We start from the raw sequence: 19,829 nt of genomic DNA, 5'->3' as shown, positions 1-19,829 counted from the left end.
AAACCGCTTAGGTTGGCTGAGGAAGGTCTTGTCAAGGGATAAGGAACCCGTCTGAGCTGCCAAGAGTGGGACTGACTTAGACCTTAAGCAAGGTTCCTAAAGGACTATTTGTGAAAATATAATAGAAGCCAAAAGCTTCTAGTTTAGTAATAATCAAACCAGGAACCATGCCTACTCGCACATAAGCTTTGGCTTACTTCTTATTACTTGCACACCTTATACAGACGTGGGGTCCGTATGCCAAGTCATGTCAAAGATTGCCACGGCTAACACTGGGAATTTAAATTTCCCAACCCCAGGTCTTCTGGTTTGTTATAAATCAACAAACGGAGGTTGAAACAGCTCAAAGAAAACACAGTTTAATTACTGATTAGCAAATACTGTGACATCTGAACAGTCACCATTCATTCAGGTTGCTTCCTGTTTAAAGAAATCCCTACCAGAAAAGGCATGATGGGAACACACAAAAAAAGGAAAGCACAGGAACACATTAGAGCTGGAAAAACAAACAAACCCAACAATTCTAGGTGCTAAGATTATGAGAAAATTTAATTTTCTTCTTTATGCTTTTAGGTATTTCCCCAAATGTTCTAAAATAATTTATATATACATATATATGTATATTTTACTAAAAAGGTAACTAAGAGAAAGCACAATATATAACATGATCTTCATATAGTTTTTCTCAAAATCTGAAAAGCACGCTTTTGCTAACAACAGAATACTATGGGATATATAATGTTACAACTGTTCAGAGCCTAAAATATTGTCTAGAAGACACAAGCCAACCAATAAGTATCTGTTAAACATATTACCATTTTTCATCCTAATGGAACTTAATACTAAAGAAAGGTGTTATCAGAATACAAACTATGTTTTAAATAAGAGGCTAAATATGCTCAGGAAAATCATGACTTCCCTGCTCACAAAAGGAGTTCATAATATCATGCAGGAAATTCAAACTAATGTGGTTCATAAATGAAGTCATCTAGCTAAGAGATTTTTCTTGAGGTTCAGTTTTTCTTCTAGAACTGCCAGTCTATTTTCAGAATAATCAGTTTAAGAAAAATGAAAAAAAGGGCAGTTTAATTAACATGTAACCATTTCTGGCAGTGCCTGCCGAAAGACTTAAATGAATGCTGGGCGCTTTTCTGGCTTTTACGAACTGCTGACTCTTATTTTTTCTGATGTGTAAAAATGATCCCATATGTTTTTATCATATAAATTTTTACCAGATACCTGTGGAAGACAATGTAGTTAATCAGCTGAATGCATGCTAAATAAAAATATTCGTATAAAAGTGTTCCTCTCTACTGCCATTTGAAAGTGTTCTAAAAGGCAGGTAAGAGCTTCTCCTAGGAATTGACGTTAGGGTGCAGGGGCTCCACGGTAACCGGCAGCAGCTGAAATCCAATGGCACCGGGACACGCACCGGATTTCGCGGTGTAAAGTAAGGTGGAGAAGCGCCACTGCCCGCGCCACCCAGCAGGACCGGGGCGCGCTGTGACGGCGGCCGCGATGCGCACGCAGGGAACAGCCGGACCGGGACCCTCCAAAACCCTCGAACCCTCGGCCCGGGAGCAGCCCCGCCGCCCGCCCGCATTACCTCGCCTGTGCAGCTCCCGCAGGGGGATGCAGTCTCCTCCCCCGTCGTAGGGCAGGTAGGGGTCGGAGGCGGCGTCCATGGCGGAGGTCCGCAAGAAACAGCGGAGGGAAAGCTCGCGAGCTCACCACCCGCGCGCGCCCCGCAGCCCCGCCGCAGCAGGCTGGGCAACCGCCATGCCCGACCGGTCGGCGCGCGCAGCCCCGCGGGCTGACGTCACCAAGGTGCCACGGTTGCCAGAGCGACGGGCTCGCCTCCCCATCAAGCAGGCCCTGCTACGTGTGACGGTGACTAAGCCCGGGGGTGACAGACCAAACAGCTTCCACAGCAAGGGGGCAACCACAGGACGGCGACAGAAACCGTACTTCTCGGTTTCCAACAGAGAGCTGTGAACGGAAATTCTGCGTGTCCAAAACGCATGAACCTTTTCACTCCTAATGGAGATACATGCGAGCGACACTAATAAGGCCTTGTGATTTTACAGTAAAAATATACTAATTTGTAGGTGGTAACGTCACGTGAATCATAAAGACCTAGAAGATACCAAAGGCTTCAGGAAACTTAGGTTTAAAAGCCTATTCCTAATTATCTGAAATGTACTAATGCGGACTTCTACTGTGGATTCAAAATTTCAGTAACTGGATCGGTACTAATCCCCTTCAGCAGCCTCTTATTTCCTTCCTTCAAGGAACTGGCTAGTAAGACATTCCAGGTTTGAGGAGAAAGAAACGTTAACATCCTAAGTAAATAACTTGGCTAGTTGTGAAACTGCAAAAAGAGATGTATGTACTGGGTGGGAGATTTCCTCTCTCCTGACTTCTTTTCCTACCTCACAAAGATTTTTGTTGTGCTAAAAAATAAATAAAATAAAAAGGCTTTTAGTGAAATATGTCTCAAAGTGCACTCTGTCTCTTTGCTAGACATTTTATGAAATTCAGAAATAAAGGAACTCTTTGTTTCAAACTGTCATTCCAACCAAAAGAAAAAAAAAGCTGATGCTCATTTAAGCTGAGTTCAAACTTTTACAGCTGCCTCTCAGGTGATTACAATAGGAGATTCTCCTTCTGAAATAGCTATGGCGGGACGATGCCACTAATCAAAACTGTGCTATTCATTAGAAGCAGTTCCACAGGACTCAGAGGCTTTGTAAAATTTGTTTTCCTAAGTACTGAATGAGCCAACCCTAAGGTCTACTCCAATTCAATGATTTTATATGAGAATTGGGGGCAAGAGAAGGCAAGAGAGGACTCAGATGGCAGTAAAGAGAGAAATTCTATTCGTCTAGTACATCTTAGTTATTTGGGAACTTTTTAAAACTTAGATTAAATAAAGTTTTTATATTTCAAAAAGTTTGAACCTCAGAAAGACATACTTTCTTATAAAATCCCACCTGGGATTTGGGAGAAAAGGTTCTGGGAAAGGAATATAGACTAGTTACTGCCATAGGACTATTCCATCTAATTCTGATTCTGGCTATTAACATTTATGAAATGACCATGGGTGGCTTTCTCCTTCCATTTTCTGTATTTTTCCAATTTTCTTGGAAATGATTTTTTTCCTTTTTCTGCATGGAGAAAGGCGTCAGAGCCCAGCAACTCCACCCTCCCCCCCGGCCCTGGCACGACCCTGTCCCGTCCGAGCCCCCAACCACCCGAAATGATTTTTTGTTGTTGTTGTTGTTGGTACGCGGGCCTCCACTGCTGGGGCCTCTCCCGCTGCGGAGCACAGGCTCCGGACGCGCAGGCTCAGCGGCCATGGCTCACGGGCCCAGCCGCTCCGCGGCATGTGGTATCTTCCCGGACCGGGCCACGAACCCGTGTCCCCTGCATCGGCAGGCGGACTCCCAACCACTGCGCCACCAGGGAAGCCCCGAAATGATTTTTTTAAACAAGGAAAGCGAACTTTTAAACAAAGAACTAACTTTGCTAAATTAAGTATAAATTTGGTCCTTTTTGGTACTTTGGTGTATTAAGTTCTACTAGCATAAGACTTTTAAAAAATATATGCTATATGGCATTTATAAATAATTTAATTTTTATACTACTTACATCCTACCATGCCTTTTTTTTTTTTTTTTTTTGGCGGTACGTGGGCCTCTCACTGTTGTGGCCTCTCCCGTTGCGGAGCACAGGCTCCGGACGCGCAGGCTCAGCGGCCATGGCTCACGGGCCCAGCTGATCCGCAGCATGTGCAATCTTCCCGGACCGGGGCACGAACCCGTGTCCCCTGCATCGGCAGGCGGACTCTCAACCACTGCGCCACCACGCAAGCCCTCTACCGTGCCTTTTTATAAAATGAAAAGCTATCTACAAGTTTTCTGGGTAATTTGTAGGCACTCTCTTAACCTGTTTTTCCTGATTTACAACTTGGTCATACAGGAAAAATGAAAATGATAGCTAGCTAACACTAACTAGAAGGGGAAGAATACCTCCCCTATAAAATACATTGACAGTGTTGCATAGATAAAAGTTTTGTAGCATAAGTAAAAAGTTTTGAATATTTTTAAAGAACAAAACATTTGTATATGTATGCATGTATATATAATATGTCATGTACCTGTATAGAGTTAAGTTTCAAATGAGATATACCAAACTTAACAATTATCACTGAGGAAGGAATGAAGTGGAAGTGGGGAGGATGATGGTACATTCAGTTTTCACTTTATATAAAGTTCTACATTGTTTAAAAATTTTAAACAATTACTTAATTTTGAAATAAATGATTACTTTTGTAATGATAAATCTGAAAATTAAAAAAACTGCAGAAACGAACACATTTCTCATGCTTATGGGGTCCATGGCTGCCACTTTCTCCTAAAGTAAAAGAATTATTATTCAGGCTAAGGTGCTTTCCAGTTACACTTTAGAAAGGGAAGAGGTAAACTGGAAGGTGTGGCCGAAGAGGACTTCGACACAGATTAGGTATTATCAGACTAAGAAGCTGAATTACAGTTAAAGAGAGCAGAAGACACATTCAAGAACTCCTAGGCACGGCTGTGGTGCAGGGCAGGGGAATGCTCATGTCACCTACAAATTGGCACTTGCCATCTACCTCTACAAGGATCAAATCCTGACCCGCTGCAGCTGCTGACCTTCCGCACCCCCTGAGAGGAGTTCAGGGTGGAGAGCAGGAAGGAGGCAGGCACTCTGGGCTCTGGGGAAAACAGGCAGAACAGGTCTTCAGATAGATATATTTAGGAAAAGATTTTATGAGCCCAATTCTTGCATCTCCTCGTATCTAGAAAAGCACTAAAATCTTTCTTGGTGACGTCTGCTCCTCGTGACTAGCAGAAACCTTCTGCAAAAAATACGTGCTTGACTGCATGTACTCCCCGTTCGCCACAATCACATATATACTGACCTTGACCCCAGCCTCTTCGGAGCACTTTCTCAGAGCTCTCTGAAATGCTGTCTCCCGGGCTATAGTCCTCATTTTGCCCCAAATAAAATTAACTCACAACTCTCACACTGCGGTTTTTTGTTTTTTTTTTTTAGTCCACACGCGGGACAGAACCTCTGCATAAAAAAGGACTTAGAATTTCAAAAGGGGGAGGTACTTCTACTTCCAAATACACCCTCCATTCTAACCTCAAACTGATGTGGGATTCTGGAGGTGTGACAATCAGGGAGGCACAGGGCATGATTATATGATTATAACCATGCACTATAACTACACATACATAACTATATGTAACATTCAACCTTCAAGCCCCTCTGAACCCACATGATCCAAGAAATCTACAACATCAGAAGTGCTTAAAAAATAAAAAACAAAAATGTTTTTTATCTTTAGATCTAACTACCAATTTACAGGAAATACAGGAAACAGAGAAACATGTTAAATGACAGCTCAGGAACACAATCAGGAAAACTCAAAATGGGAAACAAATGACCTGATTTGTTCGTTTCTTCAACAAATACACAGTAAGAAAAAAAAAAGGGAAGGGGAGCCCTATAGAATTTTTTTTAAGGATTTAAAAGATATATCAACCAGTTTCAATGTACAATTTTTTATGAAACAATTGGGGAAATGTGAAATAGACAAGATCATTGATTACAAGGAATTATTTATTTTTTAGATGTAATAGCCTTTAAAAGAATTATTATCTTTTAGACATACATAATGCTATATATATAGAAAAACAGCAACCCAGAGCTGAAGAGTAGTTAAAACAGACCCCAATGCAGAACTTGGCTCAATGTTCTTTGGGTTAGGATTTGCATGCTCCCTTTTTTTTTTTTTTTTTTTTAATTCCTTTAAAAAAAGACTTGCAGGGCTTCCCTGGTGGCGTAGTGGTTGAGAGTCCGCCTGCCGATGCAGGGGACACAGGTTCATGCCCGGGTCTGGGAAGATCCCACATGCTGCGGAGCGGCTGGGCCCGTGAGCCATGGCCACTGAGCCTGCGCGTCCAGAGCCTGTGCTCCGCAACTGGAGAAGCCACAACAGTGAGAGGCCCGCGTACCGCAGGAAAAAAAAAAAAAAAAAACAGTAACACAATACTGTAAATCAACTATACTTCAATTTAAAAACAAAACAAAACCCCAACAGGAGTTTCTGTGACAAACTCAGCTAAAATTTACATGGAAATGAAAAGGCCCAGGAATAATTAAGACACTCTTAAAGACAAGGTGAGAGGACTTGCTTTACCAGACACTGTTTATAAAGTTCGAGTGATTAAAACAGAGTGCTTTTGACATAAAGCTAGAAAAATAACCAACAGTACAGAATAGGGGGTCTAGAAATAGACCCTCCTTTACATATGACCCTTGATATATATCAGAGGTGGCTCTATAAAAGAGTGGGTAAGAAAATGGTTTTTTTAGTAAGTAGCATTGGTACCACGGGCTACCTCCATGAAAAAAAAAAATTAAATACACCCTTATCCATACACACCCACAAAAATCACTCAGATGGTTATAGACTTGAATATGAGAGGCAAATAAAGCTCTTACAAAATAATAGGGAAAAATATCTTCATGACCTCAGGGTAGGGAAATTTTTCTAATGACAAAAAGCATTAGCCGTAACACAAAAGATTATGACACAGGACCACATTACAATTAAGAACATCTGTTCACAGTCTGTCCATTAGGAGAATGTTACAGACTGAATGTTTGTATCCCACCAAAATTTATTTATTTATTTATTTTTGGCGGTACGCGGGCCTCTCACTGCTGTGGCCTCTCCCGTCGCAGAGCGCAGGCTCAGCGGCCATGGCTCACGGGCCCAGCTGCTCCGCGGCATGTGGGATCTTCCCTGACCGGGGCACGAACCCGTGTCCCCTCCATCGGCAGGTGGACTCTCAACCACTGCGCCCCCAGGGAAGCCCCCACCAAAATTTATATATTGAAAACTAAAAATTTTATATATTGAATCCCCAATGTAGTGGTATTTGGAGGTGACTGGATCATGAGGGTGGAGCCCTCGTGAATAGGGTTAGTGCCCTTATAACAGAAACCCCAAAGAGCTCCCTAGAGGACACAGAAAAAGATGGCAGACTATGAACCAGAAGCAGCTCCTTCTCACCAGACATGGAGTCAGCCAGTGCCTCAATCTTAGACTCCCGGCCTCTAGAACTGTGAGAAATCAATGTCTGTTGTTGAAGCTACCCAGTCTGTGGTATTTTTGTTATAGCAGCCCAAACAGACCAAGACAGTGAGTGAAATACCACCCACAGAATAAAAGATATTTACAACACATTTAACAAAAAGCTTGTTTATAGGAAATAAATAACTTTTACATACCTCTAAGACAGATATGGCAATAGAAAAATCAACAAATGACTTGAATAGGTACTTCAAAAAGTTTTTCAAACGGCTCATCAGCATGACAAGATGCTGAATCTCTTTGGCTACCAAGGAAATGCAAATTAAAACCACAATCAGAATCCATAACCTAGCCAGCAGATGGACAAACTTAAAAGTCGGACATCATCAAGTGGTCGGTGAATGTGGAGCCAGGGAAGCCCTCATACATGCTTACCTGAGTGTAAAGTAGAACACCACCATGGAGAACATAGCCTACAACCCAACAGGTTCACACCCAGACCAATTAAATTTGTGCACATACCCACTAGGATACATGGATAGTATTCAAAATAGCACTGTCTGTACCCACCAAAAGCTGTTAAGAACTCAAAGATCCATCAGTAGTAAAATGAGTAGGTATACTGTGGTGTATTTATAAAAAAGAATGATATAGTCTAGAGCAACATCATAAACGCTACTACTTGCAGCAAAGAAGATTCTTCAAAATCATGCTGCATAAAAGCAAGAAACAGGGCTTCCCTGGTGGTGCAGTGGTTAAGAATGTGCCTGCCAATGCAGGGGACACGGGTTCGAGCCCTGGTCCAGGAAGATCCCACATGCTGCAGAGCAACTAAGCCCAAGCACCACAACTACTGAGCCTGCGTTCTAGAGCCTACGAGCCACAACTACTGAGCCCATGTGCCGCAACTACTGAAGTCCACATGCCTAGAGCCCGTGCTCCGCAACAAGAGAAGCCACCGCAATGAGAAGCCCGCACACCGCAGAGTAGTCCCCACTCGCCGCAACTAGAGAAAGCCTGAGCGCAGCAACAAAGACCCAACACAGCCAAAAATAAATAAATTAATTTTTTTAAAAAAGCAAGGAAAAAAAATTTACCGTATGATTCCATTTATTTAACCTTCAAAAACAGGGCAAAGCTAAATTATAATCCCATTGATGCATACTTAGATGCTCAAACCATAAAGTAAAGTTAAAAAAAGTGACTAGACAAAGAGAAAACAGTATTTATGTCTAGGGAAAGGGAAGGGGTTGTGATCAGCAAGCTTCTGGAGTACAGTAATCCTTTATTTTCTTAACCTGAGTGGGTTGCAAAGGTGCTTGCCTTATAATAATTCATTAAGCTGCAGAAGTATGCTTTACGCATTTTTCTGATGTGTGTTATACCTCACAATTCAAAAGTCTGAAAAGTTAGAAATTTATCCTAAATATCTCTAATTCTGCTAACATTTAGTGTGGATTTATTATTCTTTTTTTCTTCCCTATCCTAAACCCCTCTAGTCAAATCTTATTTACAGTGTCAATCAGTTACAGATAACAGGTTCATAAGTATCTACACTGACTTTCACTTGTTCTAAGCACAGATTCTTCCAAAGAACTTCCTCTAAATGACAGTGTTTTAGAACTGTTTAAACAGGTCCACAGACTCCCTACGATTTTATGTATTTACTTCAGCTGATGATTTTATAGGCTTAGTTCATAACTCCTGAAGCCTTTTTCAACTGAAATTTTTAACTGGAACCACAACACAAAACGGGATTTAACTGACTATTTTCTCAATTCTCCCAAGAACAGTTCATAAGTAACGCTCTACGTGCACAGGAACAAAGTCAATTCATTACATCATGACATTAGGGTAAGAGGGATAGAGTACATGTACCAAACAATTATTCACTGACTGAGTAATTTTAGTTAACTTTCTATGGGCTTCTTTTTGTGGAGCAAGACAACCATTACAGGTGACATTTGAGGTACAAATCCTCAGGCTCTATATATGAAAATCAAAACTAAGCTCACTTCTTTCCAATGACCTTCCTGAGGATATCCAACCAGTATTTGATCGGCTTTCCATTGGTATTTTAGGCTAATTTCACCAAGGCACCACTTTACAATACCAAGTTCTTTTTCCTAGTTCATTAGTAACATCTTGAATTACAGCACTTCATAAACTTAGTATGGGTTCGTTCTCCCTAAATGTGTGACCTAACCCTTATCCAAGCACACAAATTTGCGAAGTCCCCTACTCCACACACATTAAGTAGGAAATACAGGTGCAGAAAATGTTTACAAGGTAGTTGTCAACAGAATGTGAAGGGTGTCATATGTATTAAGAACATTGCTCAGAATAAGTATTAGATGAACCCTAGAATTATTTGCTCATTTCTAAAAATAATTCTGAGTAGACTGTTTGAAAGAGTTTTGACCTTCTGCTGACAGATAACCATTAAATGGTAGTGGCAGTGTTTTATTAATTTGATTTTAAGAATTTCTAAAAAACCCTTTACTGAGGATTCACAATGTAACCATTTCATGTTTTTTAAAGGGTTGAATTTATGTTGCCAAATTCAACTTTAGAGCCAAATGTCTCACTCATTAGAACCATGCCACCAATGTCATAGGTAGATGCCCGATGAAACTAAAATCAACTTGTCACCTACTGATGACATCATGAACAAACGTAACCTCTGAAAACCTGTAGCAAAGTCAGATTATCCTAACTCAGAATACATTTCTTGGATTTCTGAGCTATACCACAACTTTACCCTATCAGCAATTTGTTTTTGCTTACAAATCTCCATGCAAGGAACTGAGTTCACTAAAAGATTACTCTTGGCTTACTTTATTAATGTTTTCTACCTGCAGCTGACATCAAAGAACTTCATTATTCTTATTCACAGGAAGCGACCAGCTCCAACTGTCTAGCAGCATTTAGTCTTTAGCGACAATCCTACCATCCATTTGCAAACCACTGTATTCACTACACATAAACAGATATTAATAAATGCCTTCCTCCCAGTAACTTTTGCTAGGAATTTAGAATACATTCATGTATTCAAATATTATGCAACCATTAAAAATTATTAAGGTAAGCTTTTGTACATAAGGCAATGCTTTTAATATTAACTGAAAAAGGTCCCGCCTCATACATGGCATTACCAGCTTCATGCGCTAGGAATACAGAACACTTAACTCTCCTTTCACCCCCCAAACCACATCCAAACAATCAGCACGTCTGCCTGATTTCACCTCAGAAGCTATACTGAATCCGTCTGCTCTGCATCTGTCACTCTGCCCGTCAGAGAACCATCACCTCCCTTTGACCTACCACACTTACCTCCCTGCTCTCACTACCTTCCAACCCACCTGCTCACAAGGCAGCCGAATAATCTTCTAAAATTACTAACATATTACTCCCCCATCACTCTTTAGGAAAAAGTGCCCAAACCTTAAAATGCAGGATTTCAACCTCGCTTAACTACCTCTTCAGCCTCAGCCCCTCCCGCCTCTAGCTCCTAACTCCTTCCTCCCTGAGGGTCCCCCACCTGTACCTGAACTCCCAGGGCCCCCACTCCACCCTCCCTCACCTGCCCGACCCCTCATTTTTCAGTTCTCGCCTCCAATGGTGCATCTTAGATTCCCCCCCACATGTCCCCACGCCCGTACTGCTTCTTTACAGCATTTCCCACAACACCACTGTAACTGGTTCTTGTGGGATTATCATTTATTTTAATGGCGCTCGCTCTCTCTCAGTAGAGCACAGACTCCATGAGAGAGACTCACATCATTCTTGTTTGCTGCTCTATCCCGAGCTCCTGGCATGGTGCCTGGCCCATAAAGGAGGCTAAGACTTATTTGCTGAATGGATTATACATAGAATTAAGTCTAGAAAAAAGATACGAAAACAATCAGCTATCCATGGGTAGGAGGGTTACAAGTGATCTCAATTTACTACCTTTTCTCATTCACATCTTCTGCAATAAGCACATTTGCTTTTATTATTTACAAGTTAATTCTTCCCTACCCATATTTTACAATAAACGTTACTTTGGACTAATTTTAGATTTATAAAAAAAAGTTGCAAAGATTGTACAAAGAGGTCCCGAATCCCTCTCACTCAGTTTCCCAGGCTGTTAACATCTTATGTGTCCAGGGCACATTTTGCTCAGCTAAGAAACTGACATTGGTACATTACCACTAAGTCAAGCCCAGACATTCTCTGGTTCACCAGCTTCTCTGTTACTGTCCTGTCTCTATTCCAGGGTCCCATCCAGGGCACCACATTGCATTTAGTCAATGCATCTCCCTCCACTCCTCTGGTCTTGACAGTTTCTCAGTCTTTCCTTGTTTTTCATGACCCTGTCCTGCAAAACATGCCCTCAGTCTAGCTTTGTCTATTGTTTCTCTTGTGCTTAGACTGGGGTTATGGGTCTTTGGAAAGAATACCACAAAGGCAAGTGCCCTTCTCGTCATGTACTGGAGGTATGTGACATCCATATGGCCTCAGTGCTGGTGGGAACATCCAGTACTCGGTTATCATTTTCCCCTCCTCCATTCTTTGGAAGTAAGTCACTAAGTCTAGCCCACCCTCAAAGGAGGAGGTAGGAGTTAAGCTCCTCCTCCATGAGGGTGGAATAGCTACATAAATTATTTGTAATTCTACATGGGAGACTTGTCTTTTCCCCCCCATTTATTTATTTGTATGTATATGTACTCATTTGTATTTATCTTACACTTTGGTTATAATCCAATTCTACCTTATTGGTTTTTGCTCAAATGGTTCCAGGTTTGGTCACTAGGTACTCTCTCAGGTTGATTCCAGTGTTCCTTTGACACGCCTTCATCTTTCTGTTTTTGAGCACTTCCTTCCTCTGGTACTACACATACCCTGGGCTCATCTTGTATTTTCCCTGCCCCAGGTTTAGAATTAGCATTTCTCCAAGGCAAGCCTAGTCATCACTAAGGCCTGAAGTTAACCATATAAGATTATTGTGAACCCAGGATAATCTATGTGAATGTCATGATGTAATCTGTTTAATGGCTACACTAAGTATAAATTGCCACAAAGGACTCTCAGGTATAACAGCAACATTTGCACCATTTCTTTTACTATATTCTTCTATTTTGTTTTCAAAACTAATCTGAGTTGGGTGGGTAGAATAGATTTGATATTTTGTCTTCATTTTTCAGATAAGAAAAATGAGAAACAGAAGTGATGACAGTGACGACCGTCAGGGAGCTGGATGTAACACGGACAGTATATTCCATCCTGTGCCTTTTCCCTCCTGGATGACGATGACACTGCCACTTTGGGCCCCTGTGCAATACAGCTGTAACAACATGGGTGAATGACAGTTCCTACCACTCCACTGAATATCCTACTGGTTTCACAGATGTCCAGTTAAACCAAAACTTTTCTCAATACACCAATATTCGTTCAATAAATAAAAAGGAAAAAAGACTCCTAAACACTATAAAATAAGACTAGCTAATATGTTAAACAGATGAATATTTTATAAAGTAGCAAACTTTTAACAAGCTTCTACTGGATGTATGCTAATATATTAAACACTGTAAGAAGGGAGGATGAAATAAACAACATCCGTGGCTGTCCACAGTTCACTAATATCCCAGCCCCACAAGATTCAGAAATAAGGAAAATAAGATTGCTCATCAAGAGTTCAGATACGTCATCAGTACATAATGGATCGGCTCTAAACAGAACAATGCAGACAGAAAAATTAATGGCTTACAGGCCAACACAAATTAGTAGGATAATTAGACAGAAAGATAGTGGGCTTAGTCTAGGAGGAAGGCAAGCTACAACCAAAACAAGTAAGAAAAGTCAGGAAAGCAAACATACGACAGAAGCAACACAGTTCACAACACAGGAGAGGCCCCTAAGCCGAACCTGAGAAGTCAGGGAAGGCCTTCTAGGGGCGTGAGGTGTAACCTGAGAAGCAAAGCACAGTACTAGCTGGTATTACAGGCAGAGGAAACATGTTCAAAGACCTGGAGATATGCCGGCCAGGCACAAGCCCCAACCTGACATTTACAACACCCAGCACAAGAGAACCAAAGAAGGCCCACTTGCCACATGGCTAAATTTTAAGTTATAAAGCAAGTTAAACTATTCATGAAATACGTTCTATCTTCCTACATTGACAAATACACCTTATAGTGAGTTGGAAGTTTTGGCTCAGTTTTATAAATCTGAAGACAAATTGGTGACAATTTGGAAAACACTGCAAAGCATTTAAAAAAAAAAAATCCATCACCCAGGGGAAAAAATAATTATTTTGGTGTATCTCCCTCCAAATTTGTGCGGGGTATGTGTGTGTATATAGTATTTTAAGAGAACTGGGATCACATTATACAAACAGATTTTACCCTTTTTATATAAGCCTTTCCATTCTTATAGCTTCTAATACAACACAGCAAGTCACCTTATTCAGTCACCCAATGTGCATTTTGCAGCGGCCTTATCTTAAGTCAGAATTCTCACAGTATGGTCACGTGTGCCCCACAGACCCCCCCCCCCGGAGATGCCCAAGATCTTTTGCAGGGGGTCTGTGGGGTTAAAACATTTTCATAATAACACATTTGTGTATGACTGAAATGATACATTTGCACCAGTTTCCTATCGCTACTGTAACAGACTGCCACAAACTGAGTGGTCTGAAACAATACAAACGTGTTCTCTTCCAGCTGCCGAGGTCAGGCGTGTACAATCAAGGTGTCTGCCGGGATGTGCTCCTTCTGGAGGCTCCGGGGGAGACTTCTCCCCTTGCCCTTTTCAGCTTCCTTCTCCGGTTGGGCCGCGGCCCCTTCCTCTTAGTACCCCAGCCTCGGGTCTCGGACTCAGCCTCCTGCCTCCGCCTTGCAAGGAGCTAGCCAGATAATCCAAGAGAAATCGCTCCATCTCAAGACTCCTCACTTACTCAAAACTGCAAAGTCCTTCTACCATGTAAAGTAACCTGATTACAGGCCCCAGGGATCTCGGAGTGGGGATGGGAGGGTTAGTGAGCCTCCACAACAGCATCTGTCTTTTTCACTCTACAGTATTTATGGTACATGAGTAATAGCAGGTACACGGCTGGCACCTAGCACAAAGCCAAGCAGGGGCACCAAGATGGACGAGCAGGCACTGTACTCTGTGCCACCACGTCACCACCAGAGAACAAAGGCCTGTTTCCCTTCCAAATGTCCTTCATAAAACAGTAAAGGTTATTCGCTTTACGAAATAGCAACTCTTGAGTATACACCCTTTTAATGGGAAGAATACACAAAGCCTTTTTTGTGTATACCGTGGAACAATGGTTCCTTCTTGAGGAAAAGCAAAACTTAAAGTTTGGAAAACTTGTATTCACCAGTGTGAGCCTGACAGCTGCCCAGCACTTAAAGACTTCTGATGGGATTGTGGGATTGGTGGCAACAAAATGTGACTTGTTGGTTTTCTGTAATAAAATGTGTGAACATTAGCAAGATCTGCATAAATCTGAATTATGGGCTGAACCATGTCCCACCAAACGCATATGATAAAAGCCCTCGCCGCCAGCACCTCAGAATGTGACCAGACTTGGAGGTAAGGCCTTTAAAAAAGGTAACTGAGGCTCAGTAAGGTCACTGGGGCAAGGCCTAATCCAGTAGGACTAGTACCCTCAAGGAAGAAGCAATTAGGACACAGATATACACAGACCATGTGAGGACACAGGGAGAAGACTGCCATTTACAAGCAAAGGAGAGAGGCCTCAGAAGAAACGAACAACCAAAACCTCCATCTTGGACCTTCAGCCTCCAGAACTGTGAGGAAATTACTGTCGTTTAAGCCACCCAGTCTGTGGTACTTTGCTACCGCAACCCTAGCAAACCGATAAATCAGTGCCTCAATTTCCAAATGACTAATGCATATTATAAAAGCATGCATGGGTAATAGATCCATTCAAAAGCACAAGATAGGCCAATGGATTTTAATGTAACGCAACACAGAAAGTTCATTAGTATGGGTTCACTTACCACACTGCAATTAACCTTTAAGAAATTACCCTCTGCCGAGTTTGGGTGTAGTATCAAAGAAGGAGATCCACAATGATCTGCAAAGGCTATGAAATTATTTCTTCTTTAACTATGTATTTGTATAAGGCCAAATTTTCTTACATATTTCTCATAGGTTTCAACTGAACAACACATTACACGAAGTTGAACGAGGAAGCAGATCTAAGAATCTAGATGTTTCCTATTAAGCCAGACATTAGAGATAGTTACAAAAACAGGAAACGTTGCTCTTCTCACTCAATTTATTTTTACTTTGGAAAACAGTTATTTTTTCATAAAAAGTGTTATTAATGTTATAACGAGTGGTTATTTTTAAGTGAATTAATAAAGCATTGAAATTTAATTTTTAATATGGTAAATATGGATAGCTATAACCTACATTTAAAAAAAAAAACAAGCTTGTTAGGGTCCTCAATAATCTTTTAAGAATAGAAAGGGATCTTGAGAACAAAAAGGTCTGAGAACTATTGCCTTAAAAGGTATACTTAAATATTAGTCAAAGCCAGGCATTTTGTGAATACTTTTTTTTTTTTTAATGCCTGTGGTAGCTACTCCCTTTAAAATCTATCAAGGCTGCAATCATCATGATCTTGTCACATGGGACATAAGTTTTGGACCTTCTGTTAATCATTTACCTATGACTTCCAGTAGGCACAAAATTATTTTCAAAACAAAGACCCCCAACCCTGCCCACTTTTCATTAAGAGGGCTTCTAGTGGCTTCTATTCAGTCTTAGGTTTTGTTAGGCTTTTCAACTTCTTAAGGAAAACGAGCTAAATGTAAGTAAATAGCTCCGTTATAATTCCGAAATATAATTCTAAAAACACTGCTATCTAATATATATCAAACCTTCAGCAAAAAAAAATCACGATAATAATATACCTTGATGACTTCTGAAACTCTTCATACTGTCCACCTATTCCAAGATACTCTAAGATACACATATGGATCCTGCCAGATCATCATAAATAATCAATGCCTGTACCATATAATACAGTACCCTTGTGGAATTAGGTCTTGTGATTCAAGTCAGCAATACTGATGGATGTTATCACAAAAGCCCTGTGAAAATCACTGCTGTTTACTCCAAGCAAAGTCGTGAAAATCAGTCTAGTACATAGATAGGAACCGCTTCATAATGTTTCTCAAAAATGGATTATCTTAATATCAGTAATAGGGCTTCTGCTGAGAAACTGATTGGGTTTTTCTCTCATAAACACTGTGAATCACTTAACTAAACAGGTTCCCTCATTTCACTTGCTGCTACAAAGCTTAGAGCCAAATTCCTAGTCTCCCCTCAGAAAGTAAGTAGTATATCGCTAATGTTTTCATTGGCCTCATTCATCTCTACATTTTATGTCATTTCAACCTGTTTTCCTTTTGTTTCAGCCTTCTCAAATACTTATATTACTGAATTTTGTGTATCTTTATACACTGCTTTACGTCCTTTCTTTCAAATGAAGTAAAGCATTAGTATATTACTCACTGTAAATACATTCGCACTTTTACCTAACAAGATGTAAGATCCTGGTTAATATGAATCCACTTCTAAGAAACAGCTCAGTTTCCTGGGGCTGACACCATGCTTCTGTGTCTAGCAGGACAAAGGACTGGACCCTGGACTGGGAGGTTTGGCCAAATCCTAAGAGGTATCCTGTAGATGGTCAGCCAGCTTCTGGCATGGTCCCTCTGCATCCACTTCGCCAGGCCTTTCCTGCTGAAATTTGTAGTAGAGACAGTTCTGACAAACACACCACCCAGAGGGTATGTGACAAATAAAATCACAACATTTTGAATAAAGCTATATCTAACAGTAGATATGCAAATGAAAATGCTGGAATCTCTTGTAACAGCTCAGAAGGTTAAGTGTTTTTTTTTGTTTGTTTTGTTTTGTTTTTTGTGGTACGCGGGCCTCTCACCGTTGTGGCCTCTCCCGTTGCGGAGCACAGGCTCCGGACGCGCAGGCTCAGCGGCCATGGCTCACGGGCCCAGCCGCTCCGCGGCATGTGGGATCTTCCCGGACCGGGGCACGAACCCGTGTCTCCTGCATCGGCAGGCGGACTCTCAACCACTGCGCCACCAGGGAAGCCCCTAGGTAAGTTAAGTTTGAGCAGAGGTGGAAGGGTCACAAGGCCTAGAACAGAACGATCCACCTCTCAGCCCATGCAGCTGTATGTGGTTTCTGAGTTCTGAGGCTCAGGATGCGATACATGTGTGAAACAGAATACAACCATCTATGTGATGTCTCTGCATTCCATTCCCAGTGATTATATGTCTCAAGGTCTTGGAAAAAAACATAACACCTGACATTTGAATTTAGTATTTCCAAAGTTGGTTTAAGGTTCTCTATAGACAGGAAACGGAAGCAATCAGGAGCGAGCCCTCTGGATGCTACCGTTCCTTGCCCACTTCCTCTCTCGGTTTGTGACACTACCATCTACACACAATCTAGAGAGCTGGGAGTGACTCCTGATACAGCAAGTAAGCCATACTATTCACAATTCACGCATGACGAAGAGGGATATAAGAATCTAAATGTTAAACTCATTACCATCATTAACACGAAGTAACCGTTGAGAGTTAATTTGCTGAACAGTGGCCGACTCTAGTTTTTACCCCGTCAGTCAGTTTTCTTACTCCCAGTGAGAGCCGTACATTTAAGAATAACACTTCAGTTGTACAGAGGAACGCGCGTGTGTTTCATCCTCAATGAAGCAAGAACCTTATGGTTCTCTTTCATGAATACAACTCTGACAACAAAACCTTGGCACTCTCTTCCTGCTACTTGTAATGAAAAATTTTGCATTTTCCAAAGAATCTGAATTTTAGACTAAAGTGACTCACTTAATATACTTAATATAAATACATATCAAGTGTAATTTTTCAGCTTTTCACTAGCTTAGATTTTCGATACTACTAATTAGTCGTCATTACTAAGGATAACTTCTATTTTTCAGTCACAGTGTGTTCTGGATTATTTAGGATTCACTCCGAGCAGACAAGGCTGATTTCATTTTTGACATTTGGGTCCAGCTCTTTGCTTTCAAAACAAGGGCTAGCTATGTAACAAATAAGTAACTCAATTATCCAGTGGAGTCAGGGGAGTCCAAAGTGGTTTATCTCTACAACCTAAATCCTAATCCAGAGTCGTATTTTAGTTTTAGAGCTATATCTCTTTTTAATACTACCAGCAATGTTCCTGACATCTCACTTGAACGCTAAATTAAAAGGAAATTGTTCAAGTTGGGGGAACAAAGTCTAATACACCTAAAGGGGAAGGAACACAGGAGAAAAGAGTACCACTGCTAGTTACAGAGGAAAAAACTCAGGCAAAGTGACTTGCAAGGGTTACAGAGCGAGTAACTGGCAGAGCCAAGATGTAAGTTCAGGTCTACAACTTGAAAGCCAATGAACGTAAGATATCTACTCAACACATATGCCAAACACTACCAGTTCTTTCCAGTGATTAATTATTCTTTGGTATTCTAGAGAGATATTGAGTCATAAAAGAATATTTAAGACTCAACTGGGGCTTCTCTGGTGGCGCAGTGGTTGAGAGTCCACCTGCCGATGCAGGGGACACGAGTTCGTGCCCTGGTCCGGGAAGATCCCACATGCCGCGGAGCGGCTGGGCCCGTGAGCCATGGCCGCTGAGCCTGCGCGTCCAGAGCCTGGTCTCCGCAGCGGGAGGGGCCACAACAGTGAGAGGCCTGCATAATACACACACACACACACACACACACACACACACACACACACAAAGACGCAACTGCTTGTCCATTGTCTACTTCCATGCTCCATACACAGAGCAGACACAGAGATGAGCTCTCTTCTTGGGCACCTGCCTTGGCCCGGGCAGGGAGGTCTCGCTGAGGCCCGCACTTCTACCGCAGGACTGTCCTCTCCCAGCTACTATGAACAGAACCACTTCGGCTCTGCTGAAAGAAAGGGTATCACCATCCTACCAAGGACATTCGCTGTCTCACAACCTAATACCTTTTCCTACCGCTGGGCCTTCATGCATTATCTCCCTTTCCAGAACACTCCACAATTCTAAACAGGTATTGAAATAATATCCTCTTTTCGAGATGTAAAATTTATAATCTGTACCACCCAATTTGACACTTAGATAGTTGTCGTCAACCGCTGTTCCACAACTGGTACCTTCAACTAGGCTAACTCAGAGGACACACTCTGTATGAGAAACATTAATGGTTGCTTACCCTATGGTCATTCCAACTTCTCCCTTGTTAACAGAACCTTAATTTTGTTTGGTTGGTAATGTGCCTAACTGCAAGGAACAAATCATGATTGTTCTAACCAGTCAATAAGCCTCCTAGTCAGTGATCAGTCTAGGTGTGGTCATGTAACCCACTTCTGGCCAGTGACGTAAGAGTGTGTTCTGTGTTCTAGAAAATTGTCCTCCCTGATAGAGAAAAAAAAAAAAAAGAACAAAAAAAGACCCTTTCTTCCCCCCTTGCCCCTTCCTTCCTATGTGACACTGTGTCCTATGGAAAACCATGAGTGAAGACATCACCAACACTGGACGGCAGTGTGGAAAGATAGAAAGAGCGAGGTCCTCCTGTGTCTTTCTACTGCCCTGCATTACTTCTCTGTTTCACATACAG

The 19,829-nt window shown here is 41.6% G+C and overlaps 1 protein-coding gene across 14 annotated transcripts in view; it reads right to left on the bottom strand.

Moving 5' to 3' along the window:
* Positions 1-19,829, bottom strand: part of CLCN3 (Cl-/H+ antiporter 3) — a 91,134-nt gene that overhangs the window by 54,295 nt on the left and 17,010 nt on the right. The window contains exon 1 of one of the 14 annotated variants that reach the window (XM_089912688.1): positions 16,711-16,868. The exons of 11 other annotated variants lie outside the window; for them this stretch is intronic. Coding sequence is in view for 2 of the 3 variants with exons in the window: in XM_022594869.3 (XP_022450577.1) it covers positions 1,607-1,685 (79 nt within the window). In the remaining variant the exon portion in view is untranslated. Of the gene's footprint in view, positions 1-1,606; positions 10,698-16,710; positions 16,869-19,829 lie in introns of those variants that run through there. 2 more of the 14 variants (XM_022594869.3, XM_022594871.3) reach the window with 2 other exon arrangements.

This window comes from Delphinapterus leucas, chromosome 6 (genome assembly GCF_059928025.1).
Source record: "Delphinapterus leucas isolate spDelLeu-1000000601 "Yukka" chromosome 6, BTC_Dleu_Yukka2, whole genome shotgun sequence".
NCBI lineage: Eukaryota > Metazoa > Chordata > Mammalia > Artiodactyla > Monodontidae > Delphinapterus > Delphinapterus leucas.
This window is presented reverse-complemented; position numbering and strand designations above follow the sequence as displayed.